The sequence below is a fragment of the Oncorhynchus tshawytscha genome, linkage group LG05 (assembly GCF_018296145.1).
Source record: "Oncorhynchus tshawytscha isolate Ot180627B linkage group LG05, Otsh_v2.0, whole genome shotgun sequence".
Taxonomy (NCBI): domain Eukaryota; kingdom Metazoa; phylum Chordata; class Actinopteri; order Salmoniformes; family Salmonidae; genus Oncorhynchus; species Oncorhynchus tshawytscha.
In genome coordinates this window covers 15699456-15714883 of record NC_056433.1, presented here as the reverse complement: position 1 = coordinate 15714883, position 15428 = coordinate 15699456, and the positions used below count along the sequence as shown (strand labels likewise).

At 43.4% G+C, this 15428-nt stretch overlaps 1 protein-coding gene across 1 annotated transcript; it reads right to left on the bottom strand.

Annotated features, from left to right (window-relative positions):
- Window positions 1–6979: 6979 nt before the first annotated feature.
- LOC121846574 lies at window positions 6980–14594 on the bottom strand. Its single transcript, XM_042322692.1, has 6 exons — window positions 14581–14594; window positions 13827–13912; window positions 9000–9385; window positions 8721–8944; window positions 8230–8329; window positions 6980–8007 (listed from the first exon to the last, which is right to left on the bottom strand). The coding sequence occupies exons 1-6, from the start codon at window positions 14592–14594 to the stop codon at window positions 7609–7611; spliced, it is 1209 nt and encodes a 402-aa protein (XP_042178626.1). The 3' UTR covers window positions 6980–7608.
- Between the last annotated feature and the right edge of the window lie 834 nt (window positions 14595–15428).

Genomic DNA, 15428 nt, shown 5'->3' with positions numbered 1-15428 from the left:
TACTAATGTTGTGTATTACTAATGTAGTGTATTACTAATGTTGTGTATTACTAATGTAGTGTATTACTAATGTTGTGTATTTGAGAGGCTAGTTAGGGATCAGATCACCTCTACCTTACCTGACACCCTAGACCCACTTTTTGCTTACCGCCTGTCACGCCCTGACCTTAGAGAGCCTTTTTTCGATTTGGTTAGGTCAGGGTGTGACTTGGGTGGGGAAATCTATGTTTCTATTTCTTTGTTGGCTTAGTATGGTTCCCAATCAGAGGCAGCTGTTTATCGTTGTCTCTGATTGGGGATCATACTTAGGCAGCCCTTTTTCCTACCTTAGATTGTGGGATCTTGTTTGTGTGTAGTTGCGTTCTGCACTGCATATAGCTTCACGTTCAGATGTAGTTTGTTATTTTTGTTTTGTGTTCATCTAATAAAATGATGTATGATTACCACGCTGGACCTTGGTTCAATCATTCTCTAAACGACCGTGACAGAAGATCCCACCACCAAGCACCAAGTGACCAAGCAGCGTGCCCAGGAGTGGAGGACATCCTGGACCTGGGAGGAAGTAATGGCAGAGGACAAGACCCTGCCATGGAAGCAGGTGGAGGCAGCGAGAGAGAGGAACGGCGACGAGACCAGGAATCAAGGAAACGACGGAAGCTTGAGAGGCAGCCTCAAAACATTTTTTGGGGGGGCACACGGGGTGGTACACAGGGTGGTGAGCAGAGCAAAGGTGGGAACAAGATCCAACTCCCTGTAATTACGATGAAGAGTTGGTCACGGTTCAGATACCATGTTTTCCGGATCTGCATCAGACTGTTAAATAGCCATCACTAGCCGTCTACAACCCGGTTACTCAACCCTGCACCTTAGAGGCTGCTGCCCTATATACATAGACATAGAATCACTGGTCACTTTAATAATGGAACACTAGTCACTTTATTTATGTTTACATACTGCTTTACTCATTTCATATGTATATGCTGTATTCTATTCTACTGTATTTTAGTCAATGCCACTCCAACATTACTCATCCTAATATTTATATATTTCTTGATTATATTATTTTACTTTAGATTGATGTGTATTGTTGTGAATAGTTAGATATTACTGCACCGTTGGAGCTAGGAACACAATCACTTGTTGATGGTAAATCACCTGTAGATGGTGAGAATAAAATGTTAATAAAAGGTTACACATTTACAACTGGGAAACATGAATAAACTCTATAGAGGAGTATACAGTGCCTTCGGAAAGTATTCAGACCCCTTGACTTTTTCCACATTTTGTTAGGTTCAGCCGTTTTCTAAGATGTAATGCATTGTTTTCTTTCCTCATCAATCTATGCACAATTCCCCATAATGATGAAGCAAAAAACGTTTTTGAGAAATCTTTGAAAATGTATTATAAATAAAAACAGAAATAACTTATTTACATGTGTATTCAGACCCATTGCCATGAGACTTGAAATTGAGCTCAGGTGCATCTCGATGGTCACTCTGACAGAGCTCTATTCCTCTGTAGAGATGCGAGAACCTTCCAGAAAGGCAACCATCTCTGCAGCAGTCCACCAAGCAGGCCTTTATGTTAGAATGGGCAGACGGAACCCACTCCTCAGTAAAAGGCACATGACAGCCCGCTTGAAGTATGCCAAAAGACACCAAAAGACTGAGAAACAAAATTCTCTGGTCTGATGAAATGAAGATAGAACTCTTTGGCCTGAATGCCAAGCGTCACGTCTTGAGGAAATCTGGCACCATCCCTACGGTGAAGCATGCTGTGGGGATGTTTTTCAGCGGCAGGGACTGGGAGACTAGTCAGGATCAAGGCAAAGATGAACGGAGCAAAGTACAGAGAGGTCCATGATGAAAACCTGCTCCAGAGCACTAAAGAACTCAGAATGGGGCGAAGGTTCACCTTCCAACAGGACAACGACCCTAAGACAAGTCTCTGAATGTCCTTAAGGTGCCCAGCCCTAGCCCGGACTTGAACCCGATCTAACATCTCTGAAGAGCACTGAAAATAGCTGTGCAGCAACACTCCCCATCTAACCGGACAGAGCTTGAGAGGATTTGCAGGGAAGAATGGGAGAAACTCCCCAAATACATGTGTGCCAAGCTTGTAGCATCATACCCAAGAAGACTTGAGGCTGTAATCGCTGCCAAAGGTTCTTCAACAAAGTACTGAGTAAAGGGTCTGAATAGTTATATCAATTTGATATTTCCGGTTTTATTTGTAATAAATTTGCAAACATTTCTAAAAACCTGTTTTTTGCTTTGTCATTACAGTGTATGTAGATTAATAAGGGGGGAAAATGTATTTAATTAATTTTAGAATAAGGCTGTAACCTAACACAATGTGGAAAAATTCAAGGGGTCTGAATACTTTCCGAAGGCACTGTATATTCAAGGACAGACAGATTTGCTGCCGATATTTCTTTGCGTTTATGATACACTTTACGCTCATTGTAATGATATGTATTGGAGAGTCGTGGGCAGACAGAGACCACCCACCCCAGCCGTGTTGAAACAGGGTCCACAGAGGGCAATTAAGCTGTTTCCCTGGGTCACTCAAGTCCAACTTGTTAAAGTTGTGAACTTAGGGAGGGGAGTATGGGGTGACCCCATTGGCGAAGGTCCAAGAACACCTTGTGTTCCAAATAGCACCCTACTCTCTGCATAGTGAACCAGTTTGGACCAGGCCCCTGGCACTATATAGTGAATTTGGGACACTATGAGAAACACAGGCCAGTGATATTTCTGTCAGTATGACGAAGGCTTCATAGACCACATAGTGCATCACTAACGAGCTTGTGACCATTATTCTGTCATCTCCTCTCATGTGTATGTTTCCTACATGTGAAAGATCCCTGTGTGGGTTCAGGATAAACTGGGCCTTTCAGAGTGATCAGGGAGGGCCACTTTTTTATGCCAAATGTCACTTTATATATTCATATATGTCAATCTAAGGGTCTGAGTGTATTAGTAAAGTTCTTATGCTATTTTAAAATAAACGCTTCTGTGTTGACATATTTTTAAATTACTCCTGTAAACTGTTGTAGTATGTCTAATCCTGTTCTAATCCAAACTGTGTCTGCATCCCAAATGACCCTCTATTCCCTATATAGTGCTCTACGGGAATTAGTGCACTAAATAAGAAATAGAGTGTCATTCGGGATGCAGACTGTGAGAGTGGCAGCACAGACCCATAAATCTAAGCTGTGTAGAACACAGAGATGAGTTACTATAGTTCAGGGACAAAGGATTGTTGGATGGAGCTGGGCATGTGAAAATAGCTCCAGATAACTACTCTCCCCCATCCTCCATCCTTTATGGAAAATATCCAACAACAGAAACCAAAATAGTCCCACTGAGCATTTCTACTCCACTGACATCCCTAAACACATGACCTTCTCTCCATGAGAGAGGAGAGATAGTTTTATACCACTAAGACTAAAGGTGACTGCCTGTGTTCCAATCCACTGGTCCTTCAGCAGTGTTGCAACACTGAAGCAGATGTAGCCTAGACCCAAGAGCTGTAAAAACAAGATGGCTGCCAAATTTGCATGGAGTTTCTTACTTCAGCAGTTCTGGTCCCTGTGTGTGTTGAGAACAGAGCCAGAGGTGAGGGGGTGAGACACAGACAGACAGTGACGGATACGAAGGGCTGGCCTCGTGCTGAGGGGATTTCTCACCCTCTTGTTTTGGCTAAGATCCTCTACACACAGACATCAGTGACTGGCTGCTCTGTGGTTGACGTCGGCCGAGAGGGTGTGGTCACGGGCCAGGGAGAGCAGCAACACATTGTTGTAACTGAAGATCAAAGAGCTCTGCTGCAGACTGCAGTGCAGCTCTCACCCGCTAGGCCACTCAACTAGCAGACAGTAGTAAGACACATGGGTGGAGCCTAGTTCATTACATCACACTGGAATACTGGTGATGCCAGTCGCTCTCTTTGCTTTTTGGGGTGTAGGTTTAGTTAACACATCTAACCCTGCAGAAGGACTACTCCATCAATTGACATTTGCTACAGTATTTCTATTGTCCTTCATTGGCAGACTGAAACTGTAGCTGTTTATCTTCCGTCTATGGTTAATCCTCACAGAAAACACTTAGGGGTCGTGGCAGTGTGTCCCTTCAAACAGCAAACCTCCCAAAATGCTTACAACAATGGTGCTGGGCATTGTTGTGTCAAGACTGTCAACATTTGCAGAGTGTCATTATCGGTTATTTGTCACAATGGAACCAATCCTGTCTCTCTTCCTCCTCAGTGCGTCTGTTTCCCCCACACACACTGAACTGTATTAAATAACCACAATGTGACTGAAATATCAAACAGCATTGAATTCAGGTGACACTAGTTTGTTAGTATATGGCTCTCAATTGCACAGGAAGTAATGGTAGGGCAATACACTGACTTGACTTGATTTTTCAACCGCGTTGCTGACTGACTTCAAATGTAATGTTTGTGACATGATAGCATACACAGTTGATTGGCCCATTGAAATTGTCACGAATCAACAGAAGTAAGGCTATGGACTCCCACGGTCCTCAACCACTATCCCTGCTCACAATCTGACACCTATTTACTCATCATGTGACCGCAATGGCCAATAAGCATGTGATAAGAAGTCGATGTAAGATACAGACATACTGTTGTACAGAAAGTTGTACCACATACAGTATATTCAACACCTACTTATAGCCTCTCAGAAAAGCTTAGAGACCAGTGCTGCTCTGCACATTGTTTATAACAGGTGTGCTCAACCTCCAGTCCCAAGAATTGTTGTGTCCTGGTTCCACACGTTTAAACCAGATGCTGGATGATTCATCATTCAATTGTGACACTCAACCCCAACTCAAAATGTTCATGTGTCCCAAATGGCACCCTAATACCTAAATAGTGCCCTAATTTTGACCAGGGCCTATAGGGCTCTGGTCGAAAGTAGTGCACTAAAAAGGGAATAGGGTGCCATTTAGGATGTAGTCATTGTTTGGACCAAACCCAATTCTTCGTATCTTGCCAGTAGGGGTTGAAGGTACAGTACAGAACAGCCGAGTACGGGGCATGTTCGCTAGATACAGCCCGCACTAGGGGATGAGGTGGGCATGTAAATGGACCCTTTCCCTCCCTTTTGTTCAGGAGGAGGTGAGAAAAGGAGGTGAGCTACCAGCATCTCTGTCTTGTTTGTAAGCACAGTGGAGCAGGCAGATAATCTGCCCCTGAAAGATAGGGGCTATTATAAATTACATGCCAAGGAGAGTGATAACCCTTGTCTAAACCCCTGCCGAGGAGAGTGATAACCCTTGTCTAAACCCCTGCCGGGGAGAGTGATAATCCTTATCTAAACCCCTGCCGAGGAGAGTGATAACCCTTGTCTAAACCCCTGCCGAGGAGAGTGATAACCTTTGTCAAAACCAACTCCCTCCTTCTGGAATTGAGGAAGTGCTGGAAAGATTCATCACGTACGAAGAGATAAATCAGCGATAAGTCTGGTTGGCTTAAAGTAAAGATTCACCCATTTTAAATATGATATTGGTTTTGTGCATCTCTGAGCAATGTTCTATCGTTTCCCTGGGTCATTTCATGCTTTCATGTATATCAGCGCTATTACCGTTCAAGCAGGCAGACATTCGGCCGGTATGACGTAGCATAGCAGCACCACATAGGAAGTTAATAGGAATACGACTTGTAGATCGTGAAAACATTTGTCATACATGTCAGATTTCAATACTGCCGATGTCATAACGTGGAAGGTTGTCTTTGGCCTGGATGCCATTGATCATATTTGAGCTGTATTCCGGCCTCGAGAAATGTGTAATTTAACAGAGGGTCTAACAAATTTCTCCTATTTGTCTGCCTCTTCAGTCCAGGGTGCATTGTAAAGTGGGATTGACATCAGACTCCACTGTTTGAGGCACATCGATCTGCTGGTTGAACATGGTGAGATTGTATACTCCTAAATTGATAGTGCAGTTTGTTGATGTTGGTATTATTGTGTGTAGCTACCAGCCCATTGAGAGAGCATTGCAATGTGGGTTTTGTAGTCAACTTGAGCTGCAAAAGATTTCCACAACAATTTTCACGTGGCTACCAACCTTATTATAACGACAAAATGAAACAATTGTTCACAAAAAATATTTCTCTCACAGATTAGTGTTATGTAACACTGTAAATTATAGGAATGAGTGGTTTTGGGTGGATTTTTCCTTTAAGGGTAATAAAGATACATTTACATATTAAATGTTAGTCTTAGTTCATACAAAGATTGGTTCTTTATTTGGGAGACCATCCCTTGGTGCCACTGGACCCCTAACAAACTTAACTTTGTGTTTGGTATATAAGGTAATACGGTGTAGGCTACCGGAACATTAGGATCAACTTTGAAGGCATCATACTAATATTTACTGAACATACCAACAAGTCTAGAAGTTCATCTTTGACTTCATTGTTTCAAGTCACTCACTGGGGAAACATCCTGGTTTACACAACTAAAATCAACAAATCCAAGACGCCACACAGAGCTAAACAAGCTCTGACATTTTCACTTTCCAGCTCATCAGCCATTTTACTCAAGCTGGAGATCATAATTGACACTATCATCACAGATGAAAGCAAATAGCTCTTTCAAAAATGGTTCCAATTGCTGCAATTAAATAAATGTGGCTACTTGATAGTATCTCCTCGCCCCCTCCACCCAGAAAAGAGCAAGACTCAGGCATTAAATAATCCTGCTATCAGAAAACAGACCAACTTTGATGTTGTTGTTTTAGAAAATGGCAGAGGCCCGTTAGGGGCAGAATTACCATGGCAGTCTGTCTGGGTAGGCGCCGGTCCTGTACACTACAACACAGGGCAGACAACTAACTGTGTGGCCAGGAGATTACTGACTAATATCAGAAATTACTTACGAAAATGATAGTTGTGCGTGCATGTCATGGCAAAGAGAGAATAGACTAGAATAGACTTGAATACAATAGAATACAATAGAATATAATAACTTTATTTTTTCTCGTGAGGGAACATGTTTTTTGGGCTAACAGAGCAGTTATTCGTGACTGAGCTGATAAACTCAATGCCTTCAGTGAATCTTCTTTATGACCTCTAGTATAAGATCTAGTATGGTCTTGATTGAACACTATCTGTAATGTGTTGAGACTGACCCAGAACCTGATGAAAATTGAATATGACGTCTCTCTCTGTTCTTAACATCTTGTAGGATGTTAGGACCACGGTAACCCAGAGAGAAAACATTTTGTCTGCGTTCACCAATTTAGTCTAATTTCATCCCAAAGTACAAACTTCAAATGTGAGTTTGAGTTATCAAGATCTTTCAGGAAATCCCTCATTTAACATCTGAGGACAACTACAAATTTGGCAGCTTGGCAACCAAACCCCCATGGCTTAGAGTTGGTTGCAGAGGTGATGATGCACACCACAGAGCACACACCAGATCATCTGGCTAGGAACTGGAGAGGAGATAACAACCTCATAGACCAAGGTTGAATCCCAAATGGCACCCTATTCCCCATATAGTGCACTACTCTAGTCAAAAGCAGTGCACTATAAGGGGGAAATGGTTAAATGAGGGATTTAGGACACAACCCAGGACTAATTCCAAACAAAACATTCGCCCTTTTCCTCAGCCCTCGATGGTATTGTATGTCCTCTGGCCTCAGCCCTCGATGGTATTGTATGTCCTCTGGCCTCAGCCCTCGATGGTATTGCCTTTCCTCTGGCCTCAGCCCTCGATGGTATTGTATGTCCTCTGGCCTCAGCCCTCGATGGTATTGTATGTCCTCTGGCCTCAGCCCTCGATGGTATTGTATGTCCTCTGGCCTCAGCCCTCGATGGTATTGCCTTTCCTCTGGCCTCAGCCCTCGATGGTATTGTATGTCCTCTGGCCTCAGCCCTCGATGGTATTGTATGTCCTCTGGCCTCAGCCCTCGATGGTATTGTATGTCCTCTGGCCTCAGCCCTCGATGGTATTGTATGTCCTCTGGCCTCAGCCTCAATGGTAGCTTTCCTCTGGCCTCATGATGGTATTGTATGTCCTCTGGCCTCAGCCCTCGATGGTATTGTATGTCCTCTGGCCTCAGCCCTCGATGGTATTGTATGTCCTCTGGCCTCAGCCCTCGATGGTATTGTATGTCCTCTGGCCTCAGCCCTCGATGGTATTGCCTTTCCTCTGGCCTCAGCCCTCGATGGTATTGTATGTCCTCTGGCCTCAGCCCTCGATGGTATTGTATGTCCTCTGGCCTCAGCCCTCGATGGTATTGTATGTCCTCTGGCCTCAGCCCTCGATGGTATTGTATGTCCTCTGGCCTCAGCCCTCGATGGTATTGTCCTCTGGCCTCAGCCCTCGATGGTATTGTATGTCCTCTGGCCTCAGCCCTCGATGGTATTGTATGTCCTCTGGCCTCAGCCCTCGATGGTATTGTATGTCCTCTGGCCTCAGCCCTCGATGGTATTGTATGTCCTCTGGCCTCAGCCCTCGATGGTATTGTATGTCCTCTGGCCTCAGCCCTCAATGGTATTGTATGTCCTCTGGCCTCAGCCCTCGATGGTATTGTATGTCCTCTGGCCTCAGCCCTCGATGGTATTGTATGTCCTCTGGCCTCAGCCCTTGATGGTATTGTATGTCCTCTGGCCTCAGCCCTCGATGGTATTGTATGTCCTCTGGCCTCAGCCCTCGATGGTATTGTATGTCCTCTGGCCTCAGCCTCGATGGTATTGTATGTCCTCTGGCCTCAGCCCTCGATGGTATTGTATGTCCTCTGGCCTCAGCCCTCAATGGTATTGTATGTCCTCTGGCCTCAGCCCTCAATGGTATTGTATGTCCTCTGGCCTCAGCCCTCGATGGTATTGTATGTCCTCTGGCCTCAGCCCTCAATGGTATTGTATGTCCTCTGGCCTCAGCCCTCGATGGTATTGTATGTCCTCTGGCCTCAGCCCTCATGTCCTCTGGCCTCAGCCCTCGATGGTATTGTATGTCCTCTGGCCTCAGCCCTCAATGGTATTGTATGTCCTCTGGCCTCAGCCCTCGATGGTATTGTATGTCCTCTGGCCTCAGCCCTCAATGGTATTGTATGTCCTCTGGCCTCAGCCCTCAATGGTATTGTATGTCCTCTGGCCTCAGCCCTCGATGGTATTGTATGTCCTCTGGCCTCAGCTCTTGATGGTATTGTATGTCCTCTGGCCTCAGCCCTCGATGGTATTGTATGTCCTCTGGCCTCAGCCCTCGATGGTATTGTATGTCCTCTGGCCTCAGCCCTCGATGGTATTGTATGTCCTCTGGCCTCAGCCCTTGCCACTCTGAAGAGACTGAATACTGTAGAGGCAAAAGCAGAAGAACACAGAGAGCCATGAGAGTTAGACTTATGTCCAACTCAGCATGATTTCAAGTGAGATTAGACAGTTGAAGTGTATTATTGCACAGGTCTGCGGCAGTAATCTTGTAATCTCAGACTGGGGTCCCTTGGGATTTGCTGGAGCTACTGTAGTAAAGAGAACGAGAGGGGGAGTTCCAGCAGGGTAATTTAGATAACCTGTTTACATGACCTAGTCAGTTATTTGGATTGTTTATTCGAGGGCTTACATGTGGGTCATAGCACTTGACTAATTCGGGTCACTTAATTGTGTAATAGGGTTATTTGAAAGCTCTGTCTATTATCATTGATGCGGTATCAAACGCTTTGAAAATTACAGTGGATAAATATACAGAGCATTAGGGCTTAAATGAGAGGAGGATTTGTTCGGAAAAATACCAAAAAGAAAACAGTTTTGCATATGTGAAGGTGGATGAATTAAAATGAATGTTTTTTTGAATTTATAGATAAAGAGCATTTACAAATAACAATGGTTGAACGCCTAGTAAAAGGAAATATATATTTTTATTAGGGCTGTCAGAGTTCATCAGTTAACTATAGTTAACTTTTTGTAATTTTAGTGCACTGAGTTTTTAAAATTGTAATGAATTGCATTGTCTGAAAGCATTCACAATTGTATGTAACCTTGATTTAACTAGGCAAGTCAGTTCAGAACAAATAATGATTCACAATGACAGTCTACCCTGGCCAAAACCTCCCCTAACCCGGACAACGCTGGGCCAATTGTGCACAGCCCTATGGGTCTCCCGATCGCGGCCGGTTTTGATACAGCCCAGGATCGAACCAGGTCTGTAGTAACACCTCTAGCACTGTGATGCAGTGCCTTAGACCGCTGCGCAACTCGGAAGGCCCTATATACTGAAAATATCCAAAATACATCATCTATACAGCAAAAAACAACAATGTGATGTCAAAAAAAGCTGACATCGAGGTTAAAGAAAGTGTGTGCTTTATCAATTTACCTGATTTGCTAAATGTTACTTTGAACAAAATCAAGACGTTAATATTCTTTTAATGCTTTTTGTATAAAAAAATCTTGAGCAAATTCTGAATTGGTGATTAGTTGTGAATACATTGTACATCCAAGTAGTTCTCAAAGAGCCATGACTACATAGAGCCATGACTACATAGAGCCATGACTACATAGAGCCATGACTACATGGAGCCATGACTACATAGAGCCATGACTACATAGAGCCATGACTACATAGAGCCATGACTACATGGAGCCATGACTACATAGAGCCATGACTACATAGAGCCATGACTACATAGAGCCATGACTACATGGAGCCATGACTACATAGAGCCATGACTACATAGAGCCATGACTACATAGAGCCATGACTACATAGAGCCATGACTACATAGAGCCATGACTACATAGGGCCATGACCACATTGAACTCTATTCCACATCAAGTAACTGATGCAAGCAGTAAAATTAGAATAAAAAACAGATAAAAAACACCTTATGGAACAGAGGGGACTGTGAAGCAACACCAACATAGGCACAGACGCATGCATACACACACACACACACACACACACACACACACACACACACACACACACACACACACACACACGATAACGTATGCACTATACACACATGTACATATTGATGTTGTACTATAGATACAGTATGTGGTTGTCGTGAAGTAGGGGCCCGAGGGCACAGAGTGTGTTGTGAAATATGTGAATGTATTGTAATGCTTTTAAAATGGTATAAACTGCCTTCATTTTTTTCTACCCCAGGAAGAGTAGCTGCTGCCTTGGCAGGAACTAATGGGGATCCATAATAAATACAAATACAAATGCCATGCAGTAGTGTGTTCAGGTAAGAGACAGTTTATGAAAAATGAAAATTCTAAGTGAAACTGTCAAGTCAGGCTGTTCCTCTATCCTGATCACTGTAAGTGTTCAACTTCCAACATTATCTTGGTTAGCTAAATCAACCCTAGCTATCTGGTACAGGGCATTAGTTTGCCCAGGCTCTGCGGTAGCAATCCACAATAATGCCCTGGACCAGAGCTATATCAACACCAGTGCTCAATGACAGCTGAAGACCATCATGACAGCTCTATGTGATGAGTATCCACATCCAAGTTGCCCAAATGATCTCACTGTATTTCGGATAAGGACAAATGAGTATGGGGCACTCAATATATTTGGTGTACCCAGAGTAGGGTGTTATGATTTGTGTTCTTTGGCTGTGCTGATTATAGATTTGGTAATCAGCCATCTCTCTCTGGTAGTAATTGAGCCTGAGGACGATGGTTATACATTTGGTTACACATTGTGCATTTGACATCAACCTGTAAATTAAAGATGAACATCCTGTCCTCATTCAACAAATGACAAGTATTACTTTTGGATGTTCAGTCACTCCTAACAACAGAGAAGGCTGGTGTCTTGTATAATACATAAACACAACAAGCTGTTCACTCCAAGATCAGATTTAGAGTTGGAATAAAGAGCAGCAATCTTCAGTTTCCATAACTGTGTCCCAAATGGCACCCTATTCAATATATATAGTGCATTACTTTTGAACAGAGCCCTAACTCCATTTTTTCAAATTGACAGTGTCCTGTGTTCTTTCGGCCGAAAACCTTCAAGGTATGTTGAGCCTTTGAAGTTGGACTTTATTGTGAATGCCCTGCCTTTAAAGTAGTATTAAATAAGGGATAAGTCTGCAGTTGTTTTGACTGTGGACAACATTATGAGGTTCGACATAAGAGAAGGGTGGAGTTTTACAGTACAATATTGAACAGCTTGAAAAAACGAACATAGAGCACAATCTAGTGATGATTCTAAACAAAATACATTCACAAACAAATATATTTAGATCTTGGAATGTATACTCCTGCAAGACATTCACACAGACCTAGATAAGACATTCACACAGACCTAGATAAGACATTCACACAGACCTAGATAAGACATTCACACAGACCTAGATAAGACATTCACACAGACCTAGATAAGACATTCACACAGACCTAGATAAGACATTCACACAGACCTAGATAAGACATTCACACAGACCTAGATAATACATTCATATCTGATTTAGAGCACTTCTTCTTTTATAATTATACACTACATGACCAAAAGTATTTGGACAACTGCTTATCTAACATCTCATTCCAAAATCATAGGCATTAATATGGAGTTGATGGTCCCCTCTTTGCTGCTATAACAGCCTCCACTGTTCTGGGAAGGCTTTGCACTAGATGTTGGAACATTGCTGCGGGGACTTGCTTCCATTCAGCCACAAGAGCATTAGTGAGGTCGGGCACTGATGTTGGGCGATTAGGCCTGGCTCGCAGTCAGCATTCCTATTCCTCCCAAAGGTGTTCGATGGGGTTGAGGTCAAGGCTCTGTGCAGGCCAGTCATGTTCTCCCACAACAATCTCGACAAATCCTTTTTGTATGGACCTCGCTTTGTGCACAGGGGCATTGTCATGCTGAAATAGGAAAGGGCCTTCCCCAAACTGTTGCCATAAAGTTGTAAGTACAGAATCGCCTAGAATGTCATTGTATGCTGTAACATTAATATTTTCCATCTAGCGCTAACCATGAAAAACAGCCCCAGATCATTATTCCTCCTCCACCAAACTTTATAGTTGGCACTATGCATTGGGGCAGGTAGCGTTCTCCTGGCATCCGCCAAACCCAGATACGTCCATCGGACTGCCAGATGGTAAAGTGTGATTCATCACTCCAAAGAACACATTTCCACTGCTCCGGAGTCCAATGGCAGTGAGCTTTACACCACTCTAGCCGACGCTTGGCATTGCACATGGTGATCTTAGGCTTGTGTGCATCTGCTCGGCCATGGAAACCCATTTCATGAAGCTCCCGACGAACAGTTATTGTGCTGACGTTGCTTTCAGAGGCAGTTAGGAACTTGGTAGTGAGTGTTGCAACCGAGGACAGATGATTTTTCCGCACTACTTGCTTAAGCACTTGGGGGTCACGTTCTCTGAGCTTGTGTGGCTTACCACTTTGCGGAGCCGTTGTTGCTCCTAGACGTTTCCACTTTACAATAACAGCACCTACAGTTGACCAGGGCAGCCTTAGCAGAAATTTGATGAACTGTTGTAAATTTGTTGGAAAGGTGGTATCCTATGGTGATATGTTGAATGTCACTGAGCTCTTCACTAAGTCCATTCTACTGCCAATGTTCGTCTATGGAGATTGCATGGCTGTGTGCTCGATTTTATACACCCGTCATCAACGCATGTGGCTGAAATAGCCTAATCCATTAATTTGAAGGGGTGTCCACATACTTTGTATATATATTATATATACAATAACCAGCCTGACCAGAGGCATAGCACAAGCTTTATAAGGAAAACTGATCCCCCTGTTTCTAATAGGTTTAAGGTGAACTCACCTCATCATTTGCCAGTCCAGCTGAATGAAGCAAACATACATCTGCTCTTGCAGCGCTCCTGATAGAGATCATAGGAGTCAGGCAGAGTCAGTTGGCCTGAAAGCAGGAGTGTGACAGAGGACCAGCTGGTCCAGGGGGAGGAAACACACAACATCAATAGCAAGTCGAAAAGCAACATACTATGGACTCGTTGTAAAATACACATTTTATTTGCTCATGGCGATAGGTGTGCGGTGCCTGGGTGGAGAAAAATGCTCTTTAAAAAAAGGAAGAACAGACAATAACAGACAAATTGTGTTTTTAGTTATATTTGCCAACATTGATTGACTTCGCTTCATTGCTACAGTCAGTTCACAGTAAAATCCTATCAGAAGCATGATGACAAGTATAAGTACATTCCAGTAGTAAATTAGTATTAAATTGAGTTACAAAGATTTCTTAGGCCTTGTACACGCTTATATGTTGGTATCACAGGAGGTTGGAGGCACCTTAATTTGGGAGGACGGTAATGGCTTGAGCGGAATCAGTGGAAAGGTATCAACTACATCAAACACAGGGTTTCCATGGTTTCCATGTGTTTGATGCCATTCCATTCGCTCCATTCCAGCCATTATTTTGAGCTGTCCTCCCCTCAGCAGCCTCCACTGGTGGTATATCCGGTGTAGATATTTGATAGGGCCAGGTAACAATGCGAACACACAGACAAACCATCCTTCGTGACAACGATCAAAGAAACCATTTCTAAAAACAATGGCAAAGACAGCTAATGTTGTTTATTTCTACTCTTGGCTACCAGTGGATGGCCATATTTCCCCATGGTAAAAGGCTCCTCCCAACAAAAGGACATTTGAGCAGAAACAGGACTGGCGTCTTCTGTCTCTGACCTCACTGCCTCGCCTAGCCTGCCACTCACTTGACTGAAATATTGAACCAAACTAGAAAACTGCAAGGTGACTCAAAACAATAACAATCTCTCTAGGTGCTCCCAAACATATGGCAGCAGATCCACAAAACTGTACTTCAAATCTATGATACTCCCCTACTTAACATACTGCTTGACTAGTTGGGCCCAAGCTTGCTGTACAACATTAAGACCTATTCAGTCTGTCTACAAACAGGCTCTCAAAGTGCTTGATAGGAAGCCCAATAGCCATCATCACTGTTACATCCTCAGAAAGCATGAGCTCCTGAGTTGGGAAAATCTTGTGCAATAAACTGATGCATGTCTTGTATTCAAGATCCTAAATGGCCTGGCTCCCCCTCCACTCAGTATTTTTGTTAAACAGAAAACCCAAACATATGGCAGTAGATCCACAAGGTCCTGCCATGAGAGGTGACTGTACAGTTCCCTTAAGGAACAGCACCTTTAGTAAATCCGTTTTCTCTGTGTTAGCTTCCCATGTCTGGAATACACTGCCATCAGACACACATAACTGCACCACATATCACACTTTCACAAAAAACATGAAGACATGGCTAAAGGTCAATCAGATTTGTGAACATGGTCCCTAGCTGTGTGTTGCCGCTTTCCATGTCTGTTGTCTGTAACTTTTGAGGTGTGGAAACACTTTGTTGCATTTATGAATTTTGTCTTGCTGCTTTTTGTTCTATGTTGCTCTGTCTGTATGTTATGTCTTGCTT

What these genes read in the sequence shown, in the direction of transcription:
- LOC121846574 (XM_042322692.1), bottom strand. An exon ending in GGAGCGCTGCAAGAGCAGAT is followed by an intron (nt 9,386 to 13,826) that starts GTATGTTTGCTT and finishes AATCATGCTGAG; the next exon opens with TTGGACATAAGTCTAACTCT. An exon ending in GACATACAATACCATCGAGG is followed by an intron (nt 8,008 to 8,229) that starts GCTGAGGCCAGA and finishes GCTACCATTGAG; the next exon opens with GCTGAGGCCAGAGGACATAC.